General features: G+C 32.4%; 1 protein-coding gene across 2 annotated transcripts in view; it reads left to right on the top strand.

The window, feature by feature from the left end:
* Positions 1–15,854, top strand: part of LOC128991665 (Y-box factor homolog) — a 29,706-nt gene that overhangs the window by 2,440 nt on the left and 11,412 nt on the right. Inside the window, exons 2-4 of one of the 2 annotated variants that reach the window (XM_054414752.1) lie at positions 6,790–6,853; positions 13,087–13,120; positions 13,445–13,706. In XM_054414752.1, coding sequence (XP_054270727.1) covers positions 6,790–6,853; positions 13,087–13,120; positions 13,445–13,706 — 360 coding nt within the window. Of the gene's footprint in view, positions 1–6,789; positions 6,854–13,086; positions 13,121–13,444; positions 13,713–15,854 lie in introns of both variants that reach the window. The other variant, XM_054414751.1, reaches the window with a different exon arrangement.

Here is a 15,854-nt window from a genome sequence, read left to right as displayed (position 1 = left end):
AGAATTACAATAAATAACACAAAAGTAAGACAATTTCAACCAACTTGACGTGAGTAGAGTTATTATACATCGATGGACGTGACCACTAGTCTCAAAGGACAAACTATGGGAGTAAAGTGATTTAAATTGTTTTGGATAGGCGATAAGGCATTTTATGTGTGTGTATGCGCGTGCGTGAGACAGACAGGACTAGACAGGATCCCTTATCAGCTCATTATCATTTATTGTTGCAGCTGCTTCTGCTTATCGCTTGTTTACGATTTCAGTCGACAATGCTCGCCCACTCTCAATAAATGTAATTTTTTGTTAACATCAGACGACTCTAGTTGTTTTTAAAGTGTCTAGTATATAGATTTATAAAATCTTACTGGCGCTGTATGATTTTGACTCCAAAGACTAAATTGAAGATCAAAATTTTGACACATAACTAACTTAATTAATTTATATTTTACAAAACCTTTAAATTGAATGGATAATATACTTCTACCCCTTAAAATCCTGATTGGTATATACTTAGAGATAGAAAAGAAAAGAATAACATTTAATAAAACAAAAACTGAGCAATGTTTTTATTTTTTAAAGTATTTGAACTTAAAGTGAATCTCCATTTAACACAACACAATTTTAAAAGTTACGTTCTACGTTGGGACAAGAGTTTTTATATTTATTGTATTTTTGCCCCAAGCGCGCGGACCCCTTCAACTCATTCGCCGCGGCCGTACGTTCGGGAAAGCGGCTTTATTGAAACTGAAACTTGTCCGTCACAGCCTAACACATATGCTAGGGTAAACCAGGCCTAAGCGTGGGGCCCAGTGCAACTCTGAGGAAAAGTCCCTTAGGGTCAAGAATTTCGTTCCTAGTAATGCCTTAAAATGCACCTAACAATAACCTTACATATAGGATAACGAAAATAAAATTAAAGCTGTTACAAAAGAAGGCCATTTCGTAAGTGTCTGATCAATTTTCAAAGTTATTAATAAAAACTACTGTGCAAGGGGGACCCTGTCGGGGCCCCCCTTGGCCCGGGGGCCCCGGGCGCTCCCCTTCTCCGCCCATAGGTAAGTCCGGCCCTGGGTACCGTACTTTCCTGTTAAAGGGAACATTCATTATTATCGATGATTTCTTTTCGATATAGGCCTATCGATATTTTTGTTTTAGGCCTACTTCATGATCAGTATCCCTTCTGTTTTAACACAGTATCTTTAAGCGCATTTAAATTATAAATTAAGAACTAACCTTGTTTTTAGGCACAAATAATAGTCTAGGCTATAACTTATATTGGATTAGGAAATGAAACTATTCTAAACTAACCTAACATAACTAACCAAACTTGCTGTAGGCTAAGTTACCGTTTCAAAATTCCGTTTTTTAACAGAAATGGCATATGGGGAATAGGCTATCAAACAGAATTTTGAAATGTTAGGCCTACAGCAAGTTTGGTGGTTAGGTTAGTTAGAACGGTTTCATTTCAATATAATTTTTTTATTGTTTGTTGATACTGAACAATATTTATTTGTATCTTTATCTTAGTTGTCAGCTGATATGTTTCAATTTGTTACTATCAATATATCGGATAGAAAAGAAAAATATCAATACCGGTAGCCTATATCAAAAAGAAATCATCAACAATAATGAATGTTCCCTTTAACATGAAAGTACCCAAAAATGTACCTAATTAATAACAACAACTAAATAAAATAATAGGCTACCGTATGCAAAGTAATTCAACTCAATAATTAAACAATTAAACTGTGAAAAGAAAATATCTGAACACTATAAGCAACGAACTGCACTCGGGTTGGGCTACCGCATGACTACAATCGTGTAGTGTGAAAGGGGTCATATGGTAACGTGGTCCACTAGCAGTAGACACGATTATTTACTATCTTTACTTTCTTTATATGTGTAAACTAGCTGTTCAGTCATGTAAAGTATACTGTTTTATATAGCCTATCATTTTGTTTGGGAAATTATGGGCTTCAATGTAGGCTAATATATAAAACATTACAAAAAAAAATAAAAATTTCAAAAAATTTTTTGGGGTTAACATTTCTCAAAAATTATAAAATAAATGAAAAAATTTTATGTTTGCGCTCAATAAATTTTTATAATTTATAAGTCTACAAATATTTTAAAATAGCCACTTTGTTCTAAATTTTATAAGGATTACGAAAATATAATAATATAAGGAAGTAAATTTGCAAATAAATAAGTTACCGGTATGGGTGAAAAACAGATTTCATACATTTCGCGTTAGCTAAGAATGCATAGCCTAACCATAGCTAGGAATCTGGCCGATAATTTACATCAATATCACTACCTAGCCAACTTCTTCAGGATCATCAACCAGCCCTTCAAAATCACTTAGGCCTAAATCTTCTTATAACCTAATGCACCACGTATATCACTACCTACTTTTTATTTTTAACACTAAAACAATGATAAACTTAATAAAACACATCAGTCATCAGTGCGAGGTTAACCAAGTTGTTTACAAATACGCACGTCAGCTGTCTGCTACAATATTTTCGGAACTAAAATGAAAAGCATCTAGAAACAGACATCAGGAAAAAGCTTAGAATCTGCTGAAAAGAACGATACCAATCTCGATCCAGTTCAATCTGATTCAGTCAGTCCCAGAGCCTTCGCTGTATACAATGTCTGTGTGTCGCAAAAGCGACGCATAACACCACGGCGGGTGTGTTGTGTGTCGATTACGCGACGCTTAACACTCGGAAGGTTAAAAGGTGTCCGGATAAGAGGGAGTCTACTGTATATTATAATATCAATATTAAAATGTTATGTGGACACCAAACTTTTATACATTAAAAAAGTACCACCACTTTTCTCTGACCATCTCGTGTTTCAATGCAATTTGATATAGGCCTATTAGTTGCACAAATAAATCTACCTGTTTTAAAACGTTTTTATTAGCTCGCTTTCTTGTCTACAAATTTTGCAATCAATTTTATACTAACTTCCCGATGAGCTAGAGACTTGAAACTTGAAACATAGCTCACAAATGGAAGACAATGCAATATTATATCATTTAATTTTCATATTTCCCTTGGGCTACGCCCCACGGGCTTGTTTTTATTAACTCGCTTTCTTGAAAATTTTGATACTTCCCGATGATGAAAATTTTGATACTTCCCGATGAGCTAGAGACTTGAAACTTAAAACATAGCTCACAAATGGATTCAAGATTCAAGATTCAAATAGTCTTTATTCAATATATAACATATATAAAACATACATGTATCTGAATAGAGTCAAAATCTATATACAAATCATACACATTTAAACATAAATCAACGCAAATGTCCATTATGAAAAATATAAGGGAATTCAAATGAAATATTTTTTTTATCTACAAATTCTTGTAATGAATAAAAAGGATTTTTTACAAAGAATTCTTTTAAAAGTTTTTTGATTTTTTTTTTTTAATTTGTCTCCTGCCGGATGCTTATTGGTAAATATTGTAACAATTTCAATCCGGCATTGGTGGTTTTCTTTGTATAATATTCTAATTTATGCTGAGGCAATCTAATTTTTAACCTAGTATTATAGTTATGCCCGGGATTGGAGGGTGTTGTTAGTTCCCTTTGTTTCAAAAAGATTATGGTTTCAAGAATATATAAATTATACACAGTTAAAATGTCCAATTTATGAAAAAGATTCTTCACTGAGATGGTTTTCCATAATTTCATAATAGTGCAAATTGCTCTTTTTTGCTGTTTAAGTACTTTATCAAGATTTGATTTTGTTGTTCCACCATAGATTGTGATTCCGTATGAAATGTGGGATTGAACTAATGAAATAGGCTAATAAATAATTTTTAAAGTTTCCAAATCACAGACTCTGGACATCTGTCTCAGAGCATAGATACGGTGGTTGATGTGATCATCCCATGAGAGATTTTCATCAATGATAAAACCAATGACGGATAACAATGCAATATTATATCATTTAATTTTCATACTTCCCTTGGGCTACGCCCCATGGGCTTGTTTTTATTGGCTCACTTTCCTACAAATTTTGATATCAATTTTAAACAAAGTTCCCGATGAGCTAGGGACTTGAAATTTGAAACATAGCTCACAAGTGGATGACAATACAATATTATAGCATTTAATTTTCATATTTCCCTTGGGCTACGCCCCACTGGCTTCCAAATTTTTCATGTTTACATTTTGAAAGAATGTAAATATATCAATTAATTAAAGTCAGCTGTAAAATACTTAAATTTGACAGTTCAAAAAGCAGAGGTTAAGAGGTACAGGTTCTGCTCCAAAGAGATTCTTTATACAAACAAACATTTCAAAATAAAGATAAACAATCTGATTGCAGATATAAAGGTGTTTGTTAATAATGTCATTTGTCATTTATTTAGTATTCTATAAAGTAAACAATAAATTAAATAGATTGATATATTTATAGTTGGTAGGCCATGCATTCAATCTAATACATCATTATATGAAAAGAATCTGTCCTAATCTGATATAGATGCATGAAATAGATTTAACATCCACACACATTGAAAACTAAAAAGTAGAAAATAATTTATAAATAAAAAACTTTTTTAAAACTAAACGTTTATAAATGTACTAAAAAGTAGAAAATAATTTATAAATATGTGGAGAGTATAAATACTTGTAAGATTTAAAACGAAAAACGTGGGGTGCATGCAATTGATAATATAATGTTTTGCTGTAAAATACTTAATTTTTGAACAGTTGTAATTATCCCTTTGGTTAGTAATACATCATACAATCCAAATATATTTTATAAGCAATGCTCAATAGCATTCATAGAATGCATAGCATTCCTTTTCCTTTGTACTGTATTTTGTAATTTGCTACTGTACTGTAGATGATTTGTTACAAGCTTATCTTACAATCCATATTTTCGTAACACTGTTATAGCTACTTGACAGTCCATAAGACTAATGTTTAAAATATTAAAATAAGGTTTTAATGAAAAATCAATTTTCCCAGAACAGAGCCTGGTATTGATATTGTTTTTAGCATAAAACTAAGATCTTTCTAACAATTTGGAGGAAATCGTAGGAGCCGTTCTTTTAAATCATTGTGCACAAGTTTTACTGATATTATAGTATAGCCTAGATTAGTTACCAAGATGTGTCATTATTTCATTACATACAAAATCCTTTAAAACAACTGCCCAACAAACAGATAGGCCTACTTCTACAAAAACTAACTTTATTTTCTATCAGTTAGTTTTTCAACTAACCAATAACTTCTATCAGTTACCTTTTAAACTAACTAACTAATAACTTCAATCAGTTACTTTTTAAACTAACTAACTAATAACTTCTATCAGTTACTTTTTATGGGACTAACTAATAACTTCTAACTATTTTGACTAACTTTCCCAACTATGGCTACCTACCCTCCATTCTCGCTTTATTTTTATTCAAAATCTCTTATAGTATGAGGTTGTCTAGTCTCCCCATTGACATCTGACATCCTGTGATTACTATTATCAATATTAATTTTATTCTACTCTGTCACCCTACCTTGGTTTGGTTTTTCAAGGTTAAAGTCCACAATTAGTTATTTAAAAAATTATTATGAATAGTTTGGCTGTTTGATTGTTTTAATGTCCCAGCCAATAATGTTGAAGACTTTTAAGCCTATGATCATTTCTAAGAAGATAGGGAGCAATAAATTAAGTAGCATTGTAAAATTAAGTACCCTACTTATTGATATGTCCTCGTTTAGACTGATGTCTGCATCATATAATTAAATATTTTGGAAGCACAGGGAAATTTTCTTTGTGCAACAAGCTATTCAATGTAGGATATTTTTGAGATAACTGAACAAAAAGTAGAAGATAATAATAGCCTTTGATCTCTGATTAAAGTAGGTATCTTTGACCCTTTCTTGGTGCAAAAACTGTCCTTATCGCTTGACCTTCCCACTCAGCAATGATTGAAATTTTATGCCAATCTGCAATATTATGTAATAAATAATGCATTCATTGTGATAATGACCAATACAGTACAGAAAAATACCCATTGAAATAATTATGATAAATTATCAATAACCACAATTTCCCCATGAATTTTTCAAAAGAGATTAGGGTAAATACAAATCGCTATAAGTATAAATGAAGCTTTGACTATTTCATTGCAGAGTCTTAACATTCAGGAGCCTTATTTAGTCAGCCGAATCAGTAGGTCAAACTCAAGTTAATTTTATTTATTGGTAGTTCAACATGTGCTAGGATTTCCTCTTGTATTCAAATTTTGGTCACAATTAGACATAATTTTTTTCAATATACAAAGTATGATAACAAACTACTCCTGTCTATACAAAACTTCTTCATCTAAGAATCCTACTTATTAGTTTTCAACCTCCCACAACCTCTCAAATCTAAACATTGACCAAGAACCATAATCCTTCTAAGTAGTACCATCTCATGTCCTTTATTACAGTACTAAGTTAGTTACTTAGTACAGTAGGTACTGTAATAAAGGCCTTTTCTTAAAATTATAATGAATGAATTATAATAAAAATTTAAAAAAAACCCTAATTTCTAGGCCTATTTATTTCTTAATTATAAAGGATTTATGAATAAATTACATTTTCTTAGCTGTTTATTAGTTAGCATGTAAATCAGTTTTGTAAATTAACCTATGACTTTTATAATTTGGGAGACTGGGGGTTATTTATTACACATCTTTGTATCTTAAGTTACAAAGTTTACTCTAAGGTATTTTTTCAAGATTTTTGTCTTAACTAAGTTATTTTCTGTATGTTTCAGCAAGCAGAGTAACAGGGGTTGTCAAATGGTTCAATGTCAAGAGTGGTTATGGCTTCATCAACAGGTAGGCACATAAAAAAGATTTGTATAAGTGACTGATTTTCTTTCCTTGAAAATAATAATTGGAAAGTAAATGCTGACCAAGAAGTTATTTATGATAATAATAGCCTATTGAATTTTTGTTGTACATATGTAATTTAGACAATTTTAATTGAAAAATAACGCCGGAAACAAAAAGCGCCAAAATATGGACATATTTTACAAGTCAATTTATAAGTCATAAATATTAAATTCAAGCAATAACTATGTAAATTATGTACTTAACTTGGAACATAAAAGGTTTCACGGTTGGTTAAGTCTGTATTTTGTTTTTGTTGCTGAGCAATATTTTGTTGCACTCCTCGTTTTAAAATGTTGTGCTTACTAATCACTCCAAAACTTTTTGAGTGAAAATTGTTCTCTTTAAGTTTTAATGAATTTTCCATATAGGGAATAAGCTGTTACAGTAGGTCTCATGGTAAGACCTGGATCCGGGGCCGATTTACTTTTTTGTTATTTCAATGAAAGAAAAACACACATTATTGTCTTCTCTGTAGCAACAAACGCAAATACTCATTATAATTAATAATATTTAAATCCTACTAATATTATAAATGAGAAAGTTTGGATGTATGGATGTATGTTTGTGACAAGTGAACGCGAAAAATACTGGTCGGATTGGGCTGAAATTTGGCATGATGATAGCTCACATTCCCGATTAACATATAGGCATATTCTTATTTCAAAAATCCTTTCGGGCTCCGCCCCAGTGGCTCTGGAGTTTCCCATGTTAACCTTATGAGAAATGAAATTATTGAATCTTAACAGCTGTTTCAATTAAACAAGTTGGTTCTGTTCTGTGATGTTCAATAGCATTAAAGTTACAAAAATTACCAACAGGGTGCAGCACTATTATTTCTTTTACATTTATGACAACAGCTAATTTGCAACCAAAAGGTGAGTGAGCGTAGCGAACGAACTTCAACCTGGAGGCGAGTTAGCGTAGCGAACGAGCTAACCTGAAGGCAAGTGAGCGCAGCGAACGAGCTCCAACCTAAAGGTGAGTGAGCGTAGCGAACAAACTTCAACCAGGACGTGATTGAGCCATGCGAACGAGATAATCTTGAAAATTAAGAAGTTAAACGGGGCAAAGCCCGCGGGTTACAGCTAGTAGGAAATAAATCTGACAATTTTAAGGGAATAATTTTGTGGAATTCCAGCCAAGTATATGGAAATGCGCTTAGTCTGCAGGTTAGGGGTATTTTTAAACTTTGATAGGTTCCGATTTTGGTCTATGATGATACTACAATTCCTATTTATTTTTCATACACATTTGTATTTTTGCAACCTCTTACATCCTGATTCTGCAACCAGTACTAAAGTCGGGTTTCGGTGATTTTAAGATGCAATGTTGGTACAATTGTTGTGTCTCATTGTGTGCTCAGCTGTCTTCATTGTCAACAATTGTAACGAACAAGTGTGCTGCACCTGAAACCCTAAGAACAATGTGGAATAGCTGTCAGATTAGTAACTACTAACAAATGTTATAATATCTTGATTTCATTTATGGATTAAGATTCGTGAGCTTTGATTTGTATACAGCAATGGTTATATAATCTTACTTATTTCCTATAATCAATGACAAAATCACAGAGTAAATAAACTAACCTCAAAGTTCTATAGAATATTTTTTTATTCAACCAGCTGTTAGTTATAACAAATCATATTGCAATAAAACAAACTAAATATTTTAAAGACTGCTCAAAAAATAAATTAGAAAATCTAGTATTATTTTACTTTGTATATTTAAATAAACCTCCATCGTCTTACCGAATAAATGAACGTATCAATGATTATAGCATTACACATAGTATAAATAAGTAAATTCTACGTATGTCATTTCATTTTCATCCAAATGCTGAATTTGTGTCGAAAACGCTGAATGTTTACAGCTGTTGCAAATTATATTATACCAAAAGCTAGAGTAGAATGTTAGCATCGGCTGCTAGACTTTTAAAAATTTTAAACTAAATTTCTAAAAAACCTAAACCCTAAACTAAAATTATGGCTTCGACATTCCCTTGTTCTCAAAATTATCTTTCTTTTAACACAAAAATCACGAAAATCCGTCAAGTGGTTGATTCAGAATCGTGAAATAAAAAAAACCTGTCACGTTTTAATGTATAAGATAACACATAGGCCCAACATATTATTTTGTCCTAATATAGGACATCAATGCCTAATAGCTTTTCTGTAAAATATAAATTACAACTAGGTAGGCCTAGCTGATTCAAAGGATTCTTAACATTTCACTGGGGTTGCTTAAGTCATAGGACCCTCTTCAGTTATCTGTATACATAGTAGGCTACTAATTAATCACATATAATATTGATTTTGAAATGAATATGGAATAAGTTCCTTAAAAACAACATAGATTTAGTTGAAGGATGAAACACTCACATTTAACGCTAACTGTTTATATTGACTTGCATAATAAATCTAAAAAGAAACACCCTAGAGAACCATAATTGTGTTTTTTTAAATAAATAATAATATTATTTAAATAGTTAAAACCGTGTTATATAAAACATTAAAACTTTTAACCCTAGCAGTGGCCAACCGTCGTCTGGTTACGGTATGACGTTGATGCTTAGAATGGCCAAAGTCGTCTGGTTACGGTATGGGCCGAAATTTTTTTAACGGTAAAAAAAACACTTACAATCAACTCAGATTAGAATAATATATATACCATTCGAAAGATCACATTCTGAACTTTCATTTGATTACATAAACAAACCCTGTAGCAGGTATATAACAATGTCACGACGATTAGAAATCAAATGAAATTTTGGCGCGGTACGACTTTTGCAGCCGACACTTGGGAACTGGCAAAACACGTCTTGTTTGGCATTACCCTGCTCGGGTAATTTTCGTCTTGGGATGTTGCGGGTGATACCACTGGATAGCCATTGATTTTATCTTCATTGTGGTAGTGATATTTATAACTAAATATTGATTGCACAATCGGTACGATTTTATGAAAACAGCTGTTTTCGAAATTTCTAACAAATGGCCAACAGTCGTCTGGTGACAGTATGGAAAATACGAATTATATACAGTGAAAGTTATTATTACTAGTCATATAGTATATCATTTTGAAGAGGAAGAAATTTAGATTCAGAGAGTGGCAGCCCTGCACTCAGTGTTATTTCTGTATGCTCGCATGTAGACAGTGATGTAGACGACGGAAGTGAGTCATTACTGCCACAGTCTGTCAGCTGTCTTGTATTGCCATTGTTTGTTTGTGTTGTTGCCGTAATAGTTTTATCCGCGATTTATTACTAAATATGTTATTAGTTCGTAGTGTTAGTGTAAGTGAAGTGTTGTGTGTGTGTATAACAGTTATCTTCATGCATAAATATTACTGAATTGTGTGGAATAGTGTTCATAAAAGGTTGTATTTTGTTAGCATCATGTCCTAAAATGACGATTCTGACATTCAGAGATTGTTGTACCTATATAATGATATACCCAAGGTGTTATACATTTTTATAAAGGTAAATGAATACACTACAACATGTTTATAATGGTTCGGGGGTAAACAATTTTGTAAAAAAGTTATAGCCTATACTAAATAGGCCTACTACTGTAGGCTATTTTGTTAGCATCATGTCCAAAAATGACGATTCTGACATTCAGAGGGGTTATAATGATTTACCCAAGGTGTTATACATTTTTATAAAGGTAAATGAATACACTACAACATGTTTATATTGGTTTGGGTGTAAAAAATTTGGTAAAAAATTATATAGGCTACTAAATACTGTACACTCCATTTTCTCGAAATGCGCAAAAAATTCAAAACGTTCTCAAATTGATAGGCCTACATAATCATAGGTGAAAATAACTTTTTACCATCATACTTATGACTTTTTTGGATTCCTTACTTCATTGGCTTTACAAATATGTAGGCTACATATCATCAGCCTACATAATGTTTCACAACACAAGCAAACACTGTAGGCTATAGTTTACACTTATTTGCGGTTTTGCGGTTATTGTATTATTATGTCCCTATTACGTACCTACAAAAAAAATATTTCTAACATGTTATACATTTTTATGTTGGTAATTGAATACACTTCAAGATTATTATGTTGGTTTGAAGTAAAAAAATTTGGTACAAAAGTTGTATACTAAGTACTGTGAATTTTGTTTTTCGAGAAATCGCTAAAATATATAAACATTATTTTATATACGTATGTTTATAGGTAAAAAATTTTTTTTACGATAAACCTTATGACTTTTTTTGATTCCTTACTTCTTTAGCTTTACAAACATGTATATATCATTATTAGTATACACATGTATTATAGAACTTTTTACAACATAAACTAACACTGTACGGTTCTCAATTTTTTCGGTTCTCCGTTTGTCATTATATTTCGCCCCAAAAACTTATAAAAAAAAAATATTTTCCTAACATGTTATATATTTCTATGTAGGGAATTAGATTTTCTACAAAATGTATATAATGAATTTCCCATAAAGAAATCCGTAGAAAAAAAATACCAAGGCCGCTTTTGAAATTTCAAAAAAAAAAATTCAAATTTTTTTATTTTTTTCACTTTATCGATAAAATACACTGTCTAAATCATTATGATATTACTATTTCTAGATTCTCCTGTTCTTTCCGAACAAAATGAATATGAGGTTGGCTAGGTTTACTTGTACGGTTGAATTTTTACGAATTTTCAAAAAAAGGTCTGCAAAATCGCCAAAATGGGTTGGCCATTCCCCACTTCTAACATTGGCCACTGCTAGGGTTAAGACCAAACAATGTTGTATAGGTAACTTAATAGTGGCCAAGACTTGCAATAAAGGTTTGTGTATAGAGGTTTGTTATGCTCTTACCTCCAAGGTTTAAAAGGAGACACTTAATGTTCAAGTATTAAAGCGATTTTTATAATTTGCTTTGTTCCATAGTTAAGTATGTACTGTATACCTTTTTTGCATAGATTTTTATTTTTGCTTCTTATTCCTACTCAATTAATTAAAATATTGTAACCCTATGTTTAAAAGCAACCCCAAAATCTCCAAGTATTCAGTTTAAAATAATTAATTGTAAAAATGTCCATAAGTAGGCCTACAGTTGCAAGAGTGAATGTGTTCTAACTGACTTCAGGGAAAAATAACTTGTGTATTTTTTTTGGATCATCTCATTAAAGAGTGAATGTGTTCTAACTGACTTTCAGGGAAAAATAACTTGTGTATTTTTTTAGATCATCTCATTACCTTACAAAATTGTTTTTATTGGTTTAGATATGTTACTTGCATTCATTTAAAGGTTAACTGTAACTAAGGTCCTAAATTTGACTCGGTAAAGAAACATTTTAGTTTTGTATATATTTGAGAGGGTGTTAATGATCGATTCTAAAAATAGTATGATGTATAAAAAAATGAAGAGTGCAGACAGTGGGAGGGGGGAAACCCTGCAGGGTTATTGACCTAGCTGTGTCTAAGCTTAGACCAGCTGTCTGTCCCTCTCTCTTTCTGTGTGTGTGTCTGTCGCACGTGTGCAGCGTACTACCTGTCACATTGACCAAGCAACTCCTGCACGGCAACAGCATCACTGATGTTAGCAATAATCAATAACAATTAACATGAAAAAGAAATATAAATTACAAATTTAGTCTTGTCAAAAAAAGAACAAACATAGCCCTATACCTTAAAAAGACATTGTTTTTAGTGCGAATTACGATCAAACTTGGTTGGTTTGTTATTTTTTACATAAAATTGTCTTGTTTCAAACTCATTAGTCAGATTCAGAACCCATTTTGAAATAGCATGGCTCATGGCGTAATTTCTTCTTGATTGCCATTTCATGTTGCCGCTATCATACGAATATAATAAAATACATCTTCCAACATGTTAAAAAAATTTAATTTTCTGTTTGATATGTCCTAGTTGTGTTTACTAAAAACTAACGTATAGGCCTACTTAAATTTATTATAAAACACAACAAAGTTGTACAGTTTAATGTTTAGTTTTGTTCTAATTTTTTAACAATTACAGCAAAAATTTATTTTAGTTTTTGAATTACGTATGTGTAAACTTATTGTTGTCCAAGGAATAAAACCCCCTACATTCTAACCCCCCCCCCAAAAAAAAAAATCCATAAACACATACTGGGTAATAACCATATTATATTATAAACTTTTTACTATCACTTAAATCAATTGATCTCTTTTGTTACAGACATGACACCAAAGAAGACGTTTTTGTCCATCAGGTATGCTCATGAAATTTTTTAAATCACAATTAGAACATAGTAAGTCCAATAGTCTAAAGATTATTTAGAAGTTTGCATGGCCAAGGTGTATGTTATGAGGTTTGATACTTTGTTTTACCCATACTAAGCTGCAGTGTTAAATACCAAGGAATGTGCAATTCAAATCAGTATGAACTCTTGTAATAAAGTACCCAATCTGTTTTGTTAAATTATTCAGTTGTACCTTGACTTATTCAATAAGACACCCAAAAATTAAATATATGTAGACCTGATCATAATTCACTGTGCACCCAATGCTGATGTAGTTGGATTTTTTCTTCACAGTCTGCCATAATCAAGAACAACCCGAAGAAGGCCGTCCGCAGCGTGGGTGACGGGGAGATCGTAGAGTTTGACGTGGTCGCGGGTGAGAAGGGCAATGAAGCGGCCAATGTAACTGGTCCCAATGGAGAGCCGGTGAAGGGCTCACCCTACGCGGCAGACAAGCGGCGCAACTACCGGCCGCAGTGGTACTACGGCCCTAGACGCGGAGGTAGAGGAGGAGGCCCGCCCGGCCGCAGACAGCCTCGAGACAGCCAAGGGGAAGGTAAAGGTATTGTATGCCTGCACACACTTGCGTAGTTTAGTTGGTAGATAACTCATTTTTAACAAAAATATTAAAGATTGCATGTTATTATTTTGATCTTTTTCTATACAGTGAAACCTCTATTAACCACTATTATCCAGCCGGGATATAACCGTTGAGTGAATTAACAAATAATACAAATTCCTTCTTAAATGACTACTTAAATTCCTTGTTTTGAAGTAACACTGTTCATATTCATTGCACATAGTATTACTTCATTTGCGGTGTATAAATAAGCCAAAATATATACTTTGTTTATATTATCTATCTATATATTAATAGGCAAGCATGTTTCTTTAAAACCTTTTTTCTCAGCTCGTGTGCATCGCAGGGAAAATCTACACATACTGATGGAAAGATATTTTCCTGTAGATGTGCAAAATGCCTTTATAAATTAAAATAGGCTAAAAAATAAGCACAGAAAATGAATTTAAAATTTTGAAAAAATTAACATGGGTTGCCATGCTGGTGACGAAATAACAACAAAATTTAAACAGAAAATAAAAAACAAATGGAAGAAACTCCAATCACATGTATGTGTGGTGTGAAAATATAGAAGTCTGTACATTGCATATTTTTGGTCGAGTTTCGACCACTGGACAACCTCTAGTTAAAATTAATGAGCTGCGTAAATATAGTAGGCCTATATAGTAAAATTATTTATCTTAAGTGAGGATTACTAAGTCGGGACCACGAAAGTTTGCAGTTGAGGGAGAAGCCTATTTACCACGTGACTTAGCCAATGAGGACGGTGTTGTCAAATCTAATTATACCAGCTGATTTGAAAATATTTTTTAGTATTTTAATAAGTGTCGACAACGGGCGATATGGCAACGTCACACTAGCCTTGTCTTGTGATTGGCTGCCGCTAACTGTAAACTTTCGTGGTCCCGACAGTAGGTTCCACTGTATTAATGTTTTTTTTCCATTTAATAATTATTTATTCCTATGCCCTATATCGAACAAAGAATAGTGTTTGGCTTATGCAGTAGCGACCCTCCTTCTGCAGCAACCTGTGTAGTGTATGAACACTTAAATTAGCCTTGTAGCCACATAAACTTGTCATTCTGGCCTGTCTGTCTTGTTTGATACATAAAGGGCATTTACTTTGCTGCATCCCTGTTTTGGTAAATCTAAATTATACTGTAGTTAAGCAGTGTAGCATACACATTCTGTTAAAAAAAAATCATTAATTTATCATCTTTTGGTCAGGTGTTAACCTTTTGTTCGAACAAGGGTCCACAGGGGTCCGAATGAGAGGGAATCAATTTTTTCTTTATTCATTCCATTGGCTTTTTTAAGAAGTTTTCTTTTATTAGGTAATGGTCTAAATGTACATTGTAGTTTTGCAGTTCCTGTGCTAATACAGTGTAGGCTGGTACTTGTATGTCCTCAGTTATGTAACATCAGTGTCATGTTACATAAGGGAGACCAAAATATCGTCTTAAAAAACTAAGTCAAATAAATTCAAATTGTCCCTGTCAATCAATTTTTTTATCTAATTCATAATGAAAATTACTGTTAAATAAACATTGTTTATTTTAAAAAGTGTGCTTGGCTCAAAAAATATTAGGCCTAATTAAGACAGAAACTGTATGTAACAACACTTATATCACAATAAATATCAATGTTTTTAGTTGTGTTTTTTATACTTATGGTTTAGGTGGACACCATATATTAATTATAATGGATATTAATTATTATGCGTTGGTGCTTTGTGCGTCACCAAAACACTGTCTCTGAGAGCACTGCTTAAACAATATTCTTATTACTTTTGTATTACAGGCAAGCCAAATAAACAGGCCGTAATGCTCCTCTGGCATGACGTCATCATAGGCGACGGAAATGTTGTTATGTTTGCCATTTGTGATCAGCTGCTTGTTTTAATCTTTTCTTGGAAAACAAAAATATAACTAAAAAAAATAACATCATGTTATTGCTGTCGCCTATGATGACGTCATGCCAGAGAAGCATTACAGCCTGTTTATTTAGTGTTGTCATAACTCAGGCGGACGTTTCACAGAAATATAATTAAGTGAGAGATTATCATTTTTAAAATTACTTTTTCTCTCATTACTTAGGCCATTGTGTATTCTTTTCATATGGTGT

The sequence above is a fragment of the Macrosteles quadrilineatus genome, unplaced genomic scaffold (assembly GCF_028750875.1).
Source record: "Macrosteles quadrilineatus isolate MER2022 unplaced genomic scaffold, UCM_ALF_1.0 Scaffold_4__1_contigs__length_99947679, whole genome shotgun sequence".
Classification (NCBI taxonomy): Eukaryota; Metazoa; Arthropoda; class Insecta; order Hemiptera; family Cicadellidae; genus Macrosteles; species Macrosteles quadrilineatus.
Note: the sequence above shows the minus strand (reverse complement) of the source record. Positions and strands in the feature narration are given on the sequence as shown.